The sequence below is a fragment of the Corvus moneduloides genome, chromosome 10 (assembly GCF_009650955.1).
Source record: "Corvus moneduloides isolate bCorMon1 chromosome 10, bCorMon1.pri, whole genome shotgun sequence".
NCBI classification, from domain to species: Eukaryota; Metazoa; Chordata; class Aves; order Passeriformes; family Corvidae; genus Corvus; species Corvus moneduloides.
Genome location: NC_045485.1, coordinates 9,150,579 through 9,165,288, shown reverse-complemented (window position 1 = coordinate 9,165,288; position 14,710 = coordinate 9,150,579). Strand labels below are relative to the sequence as shown.

Genomic DNA, 14,710 nt, shown 5'->3' with positions numbered 1-14,710 from the left:
TTTTTAGTTCTTACCCTGGAACTTTTTTCTTCTTGACAGTATGCTGCAAAAATAGATTAAAAATAGCACTTTGGTGGCATCATTCTTCTCACAGTTAGAAATTTTTGAGTGTGCATTGTACTGCAGTTTTTATTAAACCATATTTCTGGCATTCCAGTGCATATATTCCCTGGTTTCCTGGCCATAACTATCTTTCTGCTTTAATTCAAGACAGTATTTTTGTCTTGGTTCACATTACTGTCACCCATAGATCTTGAAAAATATAGTTGGGATGGGCTTTCCAATATGTAGAGCTGGAACTGAAGCAAAAAAAAAAAGCTCGGTTGTAGAGCATTTCGGTTCTGCCACAGCAGTTCTCGATGGGCTGTACTGAACAAGTGCATGGTACTGGTGCAATGGTCCACTGTGACTGGAGAGTATTTCTCATAACGTGTCCACACTTCTATCTCTCTCCAGCCTGTTAGGCTACAAATCCTGGCTATTGTTCAAGAGCGTAGGATCTATCTTCTAAAGAGAGGGACTGGAATTAGGATGAGATTTTAGCTTGACTATTTGGAAGCTTTTTTAAATGAAGCTTTAAATTTACTGCACACCCCCAACACACCTACACACACACAGTAGTTTTTTGAATCAGCAGAAGGCGGTGGTGGCTGAAGAACTTTCTTGCCCTTGTCCATCAAGAATTCAGCCCCAAGAGAAATGAGCTGGGCCACTGGTCCTTCTGAAAAGGTGTTTGCTGGCTGTTACTAAAGCACCTCTGTCTCTGCACAGTGTATGCAAATCTTCAGTAGAAATGTGGTTATTGTTTAGCCATACAACAGTACTAAATACAGGCTGGAGCTGATTTGGAGGTTTGATTTTGTTCAAAGTCATCAGAAACATCTTTCTCAAAATATAAATCGCTCTTCCATGTACCAGTATGAAGGTTTTCTTTTATGCATAACTTACTCTTTATTAGCATGAATGTTGTGATACTGCATGTTAATGCTTTCCCATGTGCTTTGCTGGGAGAAATGGGTTCAAGTCCTTTTACCTGTGAAGTCTACAGAGCCATGAGTGTTGTGATTTGGGACAGGAGGTCTTTGTCCTTTGCTTTGCCTCTGTACTTCTGTTGTGCATCATCTGAAGTTTCTTTCTTCTGGTGGCTTTTGGAAGCTCTGAGGCTGAGTGTTACATGAATGACTGTATAGTTAGGTGTTGAAAAGTGTGTTTTTAAAAGCTATGTGGGCAAGAGTTTTTGCCAGAAGAACAGCAGGCGGTGATGGCTATCTTCAGTAGCAAATATTAAGAGCATATTTTCCATTTTACTAGAATTTTGAAGACACTATTCAGGAAGGGATTTCTGCTGAAGTCAGATTTTTAAAATATGCCCTTTACCATTGAACAGTGAGGTAGAGGATTGAAAAATGGAGACTATGAAAAATTTTGTCAGAACAAGACATCACTAGAACACTGCGTAAGGTGAGTTTGATGTTTACACATTTGTACGTTAATGGGATTCCATTTACGATCTATAGTAGAATTCTGCTGTGCCTTATCTAATTTCATTTCTCTTTCTCAATTTCTACTTAAAGCTTCTTTGTAATTTTGTTAAAATTTCATTTGTAGGATTGTAGTTAAATGTGTGAGTGCAATTAATAAGTTTGGTTTGTTTGCATTAATGTGCAGCTAAATGCAGTAACAGGACTTAGTAAACATGGAGTTTAATACTTTGGAATTTTTTAAATTAAAAGTAGGGTTTGAGTTTTATAGCTGTTTAAAGATGTGTAGGCATGTACTTTCCCTGTACACAAGTTTATTTAAAAGGATTGAGAGTATGCCTCATTTACCATCATAACAAATATAATCCTATGGATCCCTGGTGCAGTTCTTGCTCTTTTCCATGTTAGCTACCTTTACAGCTTTGATTTACTCTTTGTGTCTCCTAGAATTAGTCCATACAATTTTCCCACTGGCTACAGAATAAATGAATGCCAAGCAGACCAAGTCTGTGATGCTAAGCTACTCCTGAATGCAATGTCTTTCCTCATCCCTTTTTCCAAGGACAAACTGCTCTGTCAACCCTAAAGCTTCCAAGGCAACACTATTTGTTGTCCTTGCCACTGCTCATTGAGAATGAGCCACTGGTGTCAGATTTACTTTGCCTGTGGAAACAGAAGCCTTGCACTAAATGTGCTGAATGACTGAAGTATTTTTATTTACATGTATTGCAATCAAATTGTATAGTACCTGATGGGTGGCACTTTCATATATATATATATATATATATATATACACAGTAATAGAGCCTGTCATAATGGATAATTTTGGGGATAAGCTTGCACAGAGATGGAGTTCCCATCTTTTCAAAAGTAGCAAAAACTGGAACTGCTTATGGCCTCTGCATGTCCAAAACTGGCCAGAACCTCCATAGCTCAATCAAACCCTTTGGCTCTGCTTTGTTCCTCATGATGCTTAGCGGTGAGCTGGGCTCTGATCCTGAGCTCCCCCTTCCATAGAGCCCTGTGCTTTAGGGCAAGGGTTTGGCAGCCTAGAACTGGACTCAGTAGTGTGCACAGCTGGTAACAGGCATCATCTTGTGTGTGTCTGGGCCAAAGTTGAGTTTCTGTTGATACTCATTTTGATACATTGGACAGTAAATGTAATAACCATTGTGCTCAGTCTGAAGTGTGAGTTTTAATGGCTCCTCTGTCCTCTGGAATGTGTCATATGAAAAGATTGTAAGATGCAGAACTTATATATCCATCCAACTGAAAGCTGGATAAAAGTACAGGACAATAGTTCACCTACTTTTCTGTCCTTCACTGTGCAAGGAAGTGTTCATATATTGTGCCCACAAACTGCATTTAATATTCTGAATCTTTCAGCTGTGGTTCATGTTTGGTGTAACAGTATGGACATGGCTGGACCTCTTGCCCCAGGACAGTGCTTTTTGTGCTGGCATTAGTGTGTGTCAACTGTATAAACAACCTCCTTTCTGCTCTTCCTTTCTTCAAAACTGGAGCTTTCCTGGGGAGTAAGTCCATGGGAGCTAATGCATTCAGTAGCACTGAGATGAACACAGAGTTTATGGGTAGGAAAAGAAATAACATTTGAACATACATCAGTGATGTTTTGTTAATTATTCTTTCTCCTGCGGTTCAAAACTTAACTTTTATCCCAGATACAACAGATGCAGCGGAACCCTCCGATCTTAGAGCTGCTCTCTTCCTCCTGTGTGAACATCGTGCTGCTGCGGTTCACTTCATTTGTGTGCTGTATTCTTCAAATCCTGTCAGAGCAGTGATGTTTGGTCTGTCAGAAGCTGAAGCTGAAGCAAAGGTGGTGCAGGATGTGGTGCATGCTCAGGGGAGAAATGTCTACGTAGCCGAGTGAGGTGTGTTTGCTCCACAGGGCTGTTGGCTGTCATCATGCCGGCTGCCTTGCGGGGAGGCAGCTGCATCTCGGGAGAGCAACGGAGGGCTGGAGCAAAACTTGTTCTGAGATTGTGCTGAGCTTTATGGGGCAGAGGGTGCAAAATGCGGGATTAGTAACTTGTATTCACTACGTATAGACGTTAACCTGTGCTGGTAGCTTCGGGCATCCTGGGGGACTGCCAGCAAGAAACGTGTACTACTGGGGGTGCGGAGTGTGCAGTACAGACCTGCTCTGAACATCCGAAGGCGGGAGCCGGGGCAGCCGAGCCGGGCGTGTCCCGGGCAGTGACCTCACCTGCCTTCTGGTCTCACAGGGCTTCCCAGTCTTTCCCTTTCCCTTTTCTTTCTCCCCCTTTCTTTTCTTCTCCTTTCCTTGACTGAAGCTATGTTAAGCACCCAGTAGCGCCTTTAACAAGGTGTTCCTGCAGGTTGTGTCTCAAAACTTTTGAGATTGTGTTTTGGAATAGCATGGAGTGACAGGAAAAGCAACTTCCCATGTAGCATAAAATGTTTGAGGTGAATGAGGACTGAGAGTTACATACACAGCACCAGATGATGAAACAAAACACTGTTAGATCTGCAAATTGAATCTGAAAATCACGACTTTTTAATGTAGTCATGGGACATCATCTTTTTAAGTTATAATGCCAGATTTTATTTCTTGAATATGTTTCTTAGAAGCTGAAAAAACTTTGAGATTTCCACAGGCCACAGAAGGATGTGGATTAGTTTGCAGTGACACATATATTTGTTATGTTTATTATTTATTATTTATTTCTCCCTTACTGTAACCTCTTCTTTAGATAAGTGTGGCACCATTGGAGTGACTTAATGAGATTTAGCATGTACTGAGAGTCTTGCACATCCTGAACTTGGAGTGGGTTTCAAGAAGTGAACAGAAAAATACTAACAACTGTCTAGGCTAAAATCCTGGTGCCTTGAGCTCTGTTGTTCCAGAAGCTGATGTGCAGTTATGTGATATGACAGGACCTGGGCTCACTGGTTGTTACTTGTATAAGGAAACAGGTATTGTGGAAATCAGGGAGGGATTTTGCCCTCCCAAAATGAGTATTACTGGAAATCTTGGAAACAGGGTATTTCCTGTGCATGTTTCATGTTCTTTGAGTGATGAAATTTGATAATGAACTCTGATTTTTCAGTTGTATAGAAGTTGGATAAAGTGCTTCCAGCCCCTGTTTATGAATAGCATTCATAACTTTAGCAATCCTGTTCTTGGGAGGAAAAATTCACAATAAGAACTCCTGAAGTCCTCAAAGTGATGCCACATCAGAGCCTGGTGGTGCCTTACTATGGCTTTTGAGTTCATGTGCAGATTTTCCTTTGCAAAGTTACCAGCATACGCCCCAAATCCAAATAATGCCTGAGTTTCCTAGACCTTGAGAACCACTTCTGCTAATATTTGTTGGCTGTTTGGATCTTGCTTCTTTTGAAATTCTGTTAAAGAAGAGACTAATAATCTCCTGCAGCTTGTCTGTCACAGCATTTGGTATCAACTTAATTATGCAAATCTTCAATTCCAGCATAATGTGGGATCAACACTTTTTTTTAATTAGAAGTTGGGGTGTATTATTCTGTATCTCAGGAAGGTTGTCTTCAGGAAAGGGAGTAATTAGAAGCCTTCACACTGCGTGGGTCTGACTTGTTCCTTAAGCTGGAGCTTGGCCTCGCTGGCAAGGTCACCATCTCCTGGGGACTCGCTCTTATTAGCGCCCGGCAGGGTGCAGTCACGGCCGGCTCTGCTGCTGGCCTTCCAAGAAGTCTGCTTTGAGTTGCCTTCAACAATGCCAAATGTAAGCTGATTAAACAAACACTTTGCTGGCTCCTGCAAGTCTTGGGTTTGTTTGGATCTGCCTGTTTTCTTTTTCTGGAAGGTTTTTAATTGAGGTGTAATTTATATAAAAATTGCTGGGTTGAATCTTTCAGAAATGAGTCCCTTAAGCTGGGCACTTAAATTCACACATAGGCAGGCTGACTTCCCCCTTGTCCCACTCTGACCTCTGTGGAAGTGGACTGACACTGGGGATGTGGGCAGAGGGATCCCAAAGATGCCATCTTGGGTCAGTGCTGAATGTTGGCTCTTTGAAGTCAAGTCACCACAGGAAAGGCTGAGAAGGTTGGGCTTGTTCAGTCTCCAGAAGGCTGAGAGGGGATCTAATCAGTATCTATAAGAGACTGAAGGAAGGGTGTCAAGGGAATGGACTGGGCTCTGCTCTGTGGTGTGAAGCAATAGGACAAGAGACAATGGCAGAAACTGATGCCCAGGAAGTTCCACCTGAATGTGAGGAAGAATTTCCTCTGAGCACTGGATCAGGTTGTCCTGACAGGGTGTGGAGTCTCCCTCACTGGAGATATTCCAGAACAATCGTCTGGACACAATCCTGTGCCATGTATGCTCTGGGATGATGCTGCCTGAGCAGGGAGATTGGAGCAGATTCCCCACAGTGGTCCCTTCCAATCTGACCCATTCTATGATTCTGTGATCTCACTTTTTTTATTGAATACTTGTTTCTGCTATGACCTGCGATTGGCTCATTATTTTTAGTGGATCTTGGTTTGGGTGCATAGAGTGTTTTGGTTGGTTTTTTTTTTTTAAATATTTTAGACAAACTGAAAAATGAGGAAGAATGGAACTATCTGCAAGTGTCCCATAACTGGCTGAGGACACATAGCCCATGTTTGGTGGGAGACGAATATAAAAACCAGCCAAGGACACACATTGCCTTTTTACAACATATTTGTTACTACTAGGGCACTAATCTCTGTGTCTCATTGCTCCTCTCTCAGCCTTGCCCTTGCCTCAAAGCCTGTGTCACCTGAGGATAACTTTGCTGTACTCTAGTTACTGTAATCACCAGGTGCACAGGGAAGATGTGGTTTAATCCTGGGTGTCCCTCTGCAGCGTGTGCCGTAGTGCCACGAGGATCCCTGTTCCCCCGGGAGCCGTGGCTCAGTGTCAGGAGGAACCCCTCCCACTTTACATTTTATCTCCTGTGAGCCTTTAAGCTCTCCCTTGTCCGTGCGCCTCCAGGCGAGGTGTTCCTCCTGGCAGGAGCTGGAGTCTCTAGGAGGACCTGAAGCCGCGGTGCTGCCAGGCTGAGCTGCGGCTCCAGCAGAGCCCAGGGCAGCGCTACAGAAGCTCTGCCAGGTAGGACAGGCTGCAGCCTGAGACAGCTCCCTCTGGTCTTTACGGCTGTGTTCTTGTTTCCTTCTCCTTGTGTGTGTATGTGCTCGGATCCTGACTCACAGTGTATGGTGGAGCTCTCTGTATTTTCTGCCTGCTGACAGACCCTTGCTGGATGCTTACTTTTTGATAGCTGGCTAAAAAGAAGAAACAAGAATCGTTTGGGAGAGAAGTCCACTTAAATAAATGCAGTAGGTTAGATGGGTTTTTGCTCTTTTGGTCATTGGGTCTTTGGCTTCTTCAAAAGCAGTGATGAATTGGAGTCATGGGTTTTGAAGCCAAACTCCGAAAAGACTTTTGTATTCAAGTAAGGCCTTAATCTTGATTTTTATCTCAGTACTGTATATGCTATATATAACTGTCACCTAGCAGGTTAATTTAGTAGTTTTGTCCTTGTTATAGGCAGAGCTTCAGATTGGTGTAAAACAAAAAAAAAAAAAAAAGTTTTTAAAAGAAATTAGGAAGCCTGAGTCATGTATTTAATGAGGCCTTCTCCCAAGGTGCTTAGGTAATACATACTCAGCCTCTCTCAAGTTAATTATGTTCTAATAATCCTTGTAAAGGACCTTCCTTACAGATGTTTCTATGAACTTTTAAATCCTGTGATGCATCATCAGTTTTGGTGGTGTCAGCTGAAGCAAAGGGCTCTGAGCAGTGGAGAGGACTAGGCACAACTCAGGAATTCATTATGAAAAGGAATTTTTAATTATTTTGCTGTACCTTTCCACTGTAGGATTTTAGACATACAGCAGACAGTATTCTCTGAGGCTTCACATCATAAAGTGTTTATTAGTTGTTCACATTTGGACTTTAATTTGTGCAGGGCTTACCAGTGTATGTATTAGTGCCAGATACAAATATTCATCTTTGACTTGCTCTTACAGACAGCTGGAGTGCCCCAGCAGCTTCCTGTAAGTTCTGCTGTGTTACCAGTCACTGCCATGTGGGAATGGGGCCCCAATTTTTTTGAGTGCCATATCAGAATTACCTGCCCCTCCTCCCCTCAGCAAAGTGACTTTTCACATAAGATTGAACTGCTATTTTTCTAATCTCCTGAAGAAATCTTTCTTGTTGTGTTCATTAGGTCACTATGAAAAATGTGCTTTTCCGTTTGGCAGCCAGACTGGAAAGCTGGGGGAAGGGGAAGCAGAGAGGAGGGCCAGGACTCATTCCATTCAGGGATCGGAATGAAATGAGCACTTTGCTTTTCTTAGGAGATCCAGCAAAAGCCAGCACTTTGTTCTCGTGGCAGCCATCCCTTTTCCACCTGAGATGAGCTGTGGATGAAGGGTCTGAACTCACCAGGCTGCAGCAGTGAGGTCCATGGCACCCAGGCTTTATTCCAAGGCTGGGGGGGGGGGGGGGGGGGGGGGGGGGGGGAAATAAACTGAGGACCAAGTGAGGGCATGAGGATACCCTTGTCTGAGGCTGAGGAGCCTGGTTTGAGCCCTTCTCCAAGGATATTTAGTTGTCAAAGCAAGTGGAAGAGGAGCAGAGGTGCTCAGGCTGGGTGGTGGGGCTCCCCTCCTCTGAGGGAGAGGGTCAGGCAAAGGCTGAGCTTCAGCTCATCTCATGCTCCTGACCTGGAGCTGCTGGAGAGCTGAGAACCAGGCGTAAAATTGTTCTCCAGGCAGTTTCATTAGGTAGAGTTTCAGAGCTGAGATTGTTTCCCTGTCCCACCCCAGCAAGCACAAAAGAAATACATGGCGGAGGGTTAAGGATTTAACCCTTTTTGTGAGTAAGGCTCAGGTTTTTGGCTGTTATAAAACCAGGATAGATGCTGGTCACCTTTAGCAGTCTCTGGAGCAAGCACCTGCCCATCTGGGAAACAATTTGGCTCCCACTGGCCACAGCAGGAACTGGAGAGGGCCAAGGTTTCTGCATTATTCCCTAACCAGCCCTTACTCTCTATGGCTGCTCTGCAGGAATTTGCATACCCAGTCCTCTGTCACCTTCACCGCACTGCTGCAGCTGCCCATGGGATTTTACCCAGCAGATTGGAGCAGGAGTGGGGCCGAGAGCTGCCCAAGCCAGCAGTGATGGCACTGCACAAGGAAAGCAGTGCTTGTCCCTCCACTCCCTCTTTGCAGGTGCAGGAGTGGGGGTCCTGCTCCTAGGGAGAAGGGGGAGTGGGAGCAGGCACTGGGGCTGTGGTGCAGTAGCAGCCTGAGGGGTGCTCACCTGGGGTGGGAATAGGGGAACCTGTCATGGGAGCTGCTTCCAGCTACAAACTGAGCCCTGATGAACTTGCTCAGTTTCAGGGTTTTCCTGTACAGACAAAATCCCCCTGTTCTTCACAAGCAGGAAGGCAGATGACTGTCTGCCCCTGCCCTGTAGCAAGGAGTTGATGAATCATTTCCTTTTCCATATTTTAGTGAAATTGTGTTGTTCAGAGCTCATCTAGAGCATTTTAATGTTTTAAGCACTTGCACTCTTCACTTTCTTCCTGCAATTGTCTGAAGGCTGGATTTTGTTTTTGTCTCCCTCCCAACAGCAGTTGTTACTTGCTTAAAGTGTTGCAGGTGGGTGCAAAATAATTTTTTCCTCATTTTCTAGACAGTCTTTTAAATTTTTATTGTACATAGGTGCCAGCATAGCTTTTAAAGAATGAATGTGAGTTTCTACCAGTGAGAGGGATCTCCCTAAACGAAACCAAGGCACTGCTGCTTGTACTTTTAGACCTTGGAGATTTTACTTACGAAGTTTGGGTCATATTAAAAAAATAGTTCCGAGTTATGAATAACACACTTACTAATGCTGGGATTTCTGCACAGTAAACCACTGGTTTGTGTGCTTGGCTGTTTGAGAGGGAAGTTGGTATGTCAGCAGAGAGAGGTGTGCTGCTCTCAATTAGATGGAGCTGGACAGACCACCAGAGGCCCCAGTTTTGATTTACATACTGGCTGCAGTGGGGGCAGTTCTGTATAGGAAGTGGGTTTGGCTTGACCTGTATTGTGTTGCTCCTGGGCTGCAAATAGGGAGATGAAGGGTCAGTGTGATTTATTGTCCAGACACTAGAAGAGACCTGGAAAGAGGTGTATTTTCAGCACTCCTATTGTAGCTTATGAAGTAAGCTAAGCTAAGTACTAATATGTAAAGCCAAGGAGCAAGGAAAAAAAAACCCTTGGACTTTGCTTAAGGCTGCTGATGACATGGGTATCTCAGGAAAAAAAAAAAAATAAAGGAGGAAAAAGAAGCAAAGAGGGCACTGAAAATGGAAAGCCAGCTTTTATGGGCTACAGTACCCAGGACCTGGTTTCCAATTAGGCAGCAAGCTACCTGTGTTGTGAAGGGTGTAACTAGGAGTCGAGGTTTTTTCCCAAAGCTCCTCTTTCCTGATTTATATCTGCCCTTATTGTTATCTGTTGTGTTCACATGGCTGGGGTTTTTCTTTTGTTATTCTGTTTTCCTTCCTTGTTTTCACAGAATAGCTTATCTGTGTGCCCCAGAAGGGTGGGACTCCCAGAGATCACAGGCTTTTTACAATGAGCCAAAGCCAGCCTGCTGACTAGAAGAAAACTTGCTGAGGGTTTCAGCCATGAGTGCTACATGGGCTTTGCAAAAGGCAGTGATTGCACTGGTGGGACTCGGCTGGGTCCAAAGCGGCCACGGCTTCCACTGCCGAGAGACAAGTGAGCATCACCTCATCCTGGAAGATCGCTGCTTGTGTTCCAATGCTGTGCATCTCTGCTGTCCTGTGTCATGAACGACAGGAGCAGGAGGACACAGAGCTGAGTCTGGACACTTGGATTGCACGTACTCAGTGACCAGAGCTCCAGAGCTGGGAATGAGCCCTGAGCCGAGCTCTGCTGGGATGTGACCTGGGACTGCTTGCTTAAAGCCTTGTCATTCTCCACCTGCCAGCTCTGCACGTTCACTGTGCTTACCCACGTGTTTCATCAGGCTACTGCACAGCCTGCAGGAGTCTGAACTCATTCTGTTCAAGTCTCAGAGTACACCTTGTGTTCCTGAGGCCACAAGAGTAGAAGGAAGGCACCAATTTGTCTGTTTTAATTTTTTGCCAGGAGTCTTTGCAATGGATGATGGAGCAGAGTCTCTGATGACTGTGCATCTCCTCACCCATTTGGGACACACATTTCTTCTGCAGCAAACTCTGGATCGGCTTTTGGAGTGGCTCTGCCTGGACATTCGCCTTTTCCTGGTGTCTGAGCGGATTCCTCCACTGAAATACTATGAGAGATACTGCAAGAGGAGCTGCAGCTTTCCTGGAATATCTGTCCTCCTTTTTCTGCACGAGGACTTGGGAGAAGAACGGATTGTCCAGGTCCATGAGCAATTCCAGCGCCCACCCTGGCAGTACCAGCGTGCCCAGTTTGCTAACGGGCAAAGCCCTCGCTATGCCCCAGCCCACCAGGACTTCTATGGCCTGGATGAGCAGCTACCCGTGTGGGGCATCAGGCGGGTGCACTGCGGCCCCGAAATCCTGCGCATCACCCTCTACTGCAGCTTTGATAACTATGAGGATGCAGTGAGGCTCTACGAGATGATCCTCCAGAAAGAAGCCACTCTGCAGAAAACCACTTTCTGTGTCTTCGTGCTGCACGCCACTCCACACGTGGCCGTGCAGCTGTGCCTGAAGCAGCTGCCCATCGGGGTGGCTGCCGAGCCCAGGGACTCGTCAGCCTTGCAGTTCAAGGTACAAGAAATCGGGCAGCTGGTGCCCCTCCTGCCCAACCCGTGTGTTCCCATCAGCAGCACCAGGTGGCAAACACAGGACTATGAAGGAAATACAATTCTGCTCAAGGTATGTGTCTGTGGTGCTCTCAGAGGAGGGGATTTACCTACGTTTTTCCAAGGAAAGCAGGACTGGTTCAAAATGGAAATTACGATTTTGTTTGTTCATGTTTTCTTTTGAATTTGTGAATGCAGTAATCGGAGTCTGCCAGTGCTGTGATGCTGTTGATAAATATAAGCACTGATCCTTGGAGTGTTTTTGTACTGTTAAATTAACATCATTACTGCTTGCCTGAAATGGAGATTATTAATGCTTTCTAGGGTACACTAGCTTAACATCTTCCCTGCTCTGCCTCAAACAAATGATTGTAGCAGCCTAATCTTTTTCTGATAAGTCATTGCTGTTTAAATGTTTTTCAAAGCTGCTTTTTGGCATCCAAAACCAGAAGTTTTGTAAGTGTAATGTTGATACAGCACCGCCTGCAATAGAGGCTGTGAGCTCACAAGTGAGTTGCAGTTGGGCAAGAGTGACAAAGAGATGTGTCCTAGGAAATCTCGGCCTTTTCTGTTCAAGTGTGCAGTTCAGCGGTTATAGGAATACAAATTTTAAAAAAGACAAACTCAGTGCTGAGATGACATGTAGTGAGAAGTATACACGTGAGCAGAATGGCAGTTTAGTTCAGTGTGCTTTCTTTCCATTGTAACAACCCCTCCCACCTCTGGTTTTTTTTTTTCTTGTAATTTGGATTTTAGATTATTTGCCCATCCTGTTCTTTTTCCTTACAGAAATCGTTACAGATAAAGTTAATTACTCGGTTCAGCCTATTTTTATGCTGCTCTGAACACTAATCTCAGAGCAGCCCTTGCTGCCTCACTCAGTATCAATTTTATAAACTGGTTTGCACCCTCTCGGACTGGTCAAGGCCCTGGGTATCTTCACATAGCTTTGAAGTTGGTCCTACCTGGAGCAGGGGACTGGCCCAGGTGACCTCCAAAAGTCCCTTCCTAAATTACTGTGTGGTTCTTCCTGCCGTAGATACAAGGTCTTTGAGCTGTCAGATGTACATTAATTCACTGGTAGGAAATTTGGAAGCTTTTTTGGGGATGTGACCATGCTGCACTGTGCTTCTCGCAAAGGAAGACGTAATCCACTTGAACTTGAGGATATATCTTGTGTCCAGGCTCCACTCAGCAGGCTGACAGCCTAGTGCTTTATTTTGCAGCTCTTCAGCTGTAAATCTTTATTCTAAGTACCTGCAATTTACCCCCCTGCCCCGACTTTCTGCCACGTTGCAAACTGAATCCAAGGCTCTGCTTGTAGACTCCACGTGGAGTTGACATTCCCCCCTGAAGCCCATTGTGGTAACTGGCAGTGGCTCTCCTTTCCAGGTGTTTATCCAGGTTTCCCTGGAATGCATGTGGATCTTTTGTATTCACAACCTACTTCGGCAAGGCCTTCCCTAGGTGTACTGACTCAGGCTGCAGGTGACCTCAGCACAGTGAAGCTGGGCGAGAGCATCATCACTGGTCAAGCTAAAACTGTGTGTTAACTGGGTTCTCTCTAATTTTCAACAGGTTCCAAACAGCTCCAAGACCCTTGAAACAAGCATCGGGCTTTCCCAGCAGTGTAATAGTACAGGCAGTGGAAAAATCCCGCAGGACTGTATCCCAGCCCCTCTCCATGTAAAGCAGGATAATGCTGGGCGGAGGAGCCGGGAGGTCAGAGCTCTGAAGAGTAAAACAAAATCTGACCCAGGTGGAGCCCTTGCCTCTGAGCAAGCCAGCAGTGACCTCCAGAGGCACTCCTGCTCTCCTCCTGGTGTCGCAGCAGCCCGGCCGTGGTGGGAAGCGCCATCGCTGCGCAGGCAGGCGGGCGGGAGGCTGCAGGCTCCTCTCCCGGAGAGCCGCCGGCATCGCGGAACGGAGACCGACGTGGACACCGGGCTCGCCGTGGGGAACCCCAGCAGCGGCCGCTGCCCGCTGAGCCACTTCCCCAGGGCCCTGCGGAGCAGCCTCCTGGAGCCGCCATCCCCCGGGGCCGGGGCGGGGGCCAGCGCTGCCCTGCCCGCCCAAGACGGGACCCGGCTGCTGCGAAGGAGCAAAGCAGCGGCGCACGGAGCTCCGGGCTGCCACTCGCAGACACCGCGGGCCAGCCCCGCACACCCAGCAGAGGACGACGAGGAGGAATTCTTTATATGACTGAAACCAAACGTGCCAGATGGACTCATCCTTCCCAAAGGACAGCAGAGCACTTTTGGATGTCCTGTGGCTGCTGCTGCTCAGGTTGTCCCTCTGTAGCTGTGACACCTCAGTAATGCGATCACCGAGGCAGACACTAACTTTCCATGGAGAAGTGCTAAGGAGGCTGCAGGAAAAATAACACTGTTTACAGAAAGTTGTTGTTTTGGTTTGGTTTTTCTAATGCACACTAGGTGATGGGTATGTTGTGCAATGAACAGGAATAAGCCATATGACTCCTACAGCTGTTCTAAGATGCTAAAAAATAGACAGTGACATCTTCAGACAGTTTTTGAAGGTGCAGCTTGCCTGAGCTGCCCAGGCAGCTGGATGCCCCCAGGCGTGGGGACTCACCATCCCTTGCCAGGACATACTGGAACAAGGTTGTGGCATGGTCACAGGGCTTATGCTGGTTTTCCTTTGTGTTCCTTCTTGTTTCCCCTACTGTTGGTATTTAAAATCTATCAGTGCTGTCAATTTTATGCAAGCTTTGAAACATAAGAATGTTCTTTTAAATATTTCTCAAGAAAAATATTTCTTGTGAGGCCTCTTTCCCAACTCGGCACAGTACATGCAAAAAACCACACACTTGAAGAGAAGTGCCAGTAAAATCTGCTGTTGCCTATTCATATGACACTTAAAATAAACACAGCAACGGGCCAGGCTTTGTTAAACCAGAGTGCAATTAGCAGGCAATCCTAGCTGGGTTTTAATTAACAAAAGACAAGAGAAGTTAAGAGTCTTGGAGGGAATTGCTAAATGCTCGAGAGTAAAAAGGACGGGAGAAATGTAGTCATGATTCAGCATCAACAGATGCTGAAATAACTCCCATCTTGATCAGTTTTCTTTCTCAAGTAGGATTAAATAAATCTCAGAGGGAAAGAGATGGGAAGAATATGAAGGAGGAGTGAAATTATTCAAAGAAAAGCCACATCTGATGATACTTACCGTCCAAAGAGTACAACAAAGAGGTATTTTCTCCCTTAAAGATACCTGAATTCTGCTGGGGGTATAGGGCAGTCCCTGCTCTGGGCCCTCCCAGCTGGTGCTACCCTGCCAAGTGATACTCATGAATCCTTCAATTTGGGGGCCAAAACCTTCACAACAGGACAATTCATCCACTGGACACCTACAAACATCCCCCAGGTTTTCACAAGCT

General features: G+C 45.6%; 1 protein-coding gene across 1 annotated transcript; it reads left to right on the top strand.

Annotated features, from left to right (window-relative positions):
* Positions 1–9,039: 9,039 nt before the first annotated feature.
* FAM124B (family with sequence similarity 124 member B) lies at positions 9,040–14,225 on the top strand. Its single transcript, XM_032120089.1, has 3 exons — positions 9,040–9,140; positions 10,045–11,383; positions 12,889–14,225. Exons 2-3 carry the CDS (start codon positions 10,655–10,657, stop codon positions 13,510–13,512), a joined length of 1,353 nt encoding a protein of 450 aa, XP_031975980.1. The 5' UTR covers positions 9,040–9,140; positions 10,045–10,654; the 3' UTR covers positions 13,513–14,225.
* Positions 14,226–14,710: the final 485 nt, after the last annotated feature.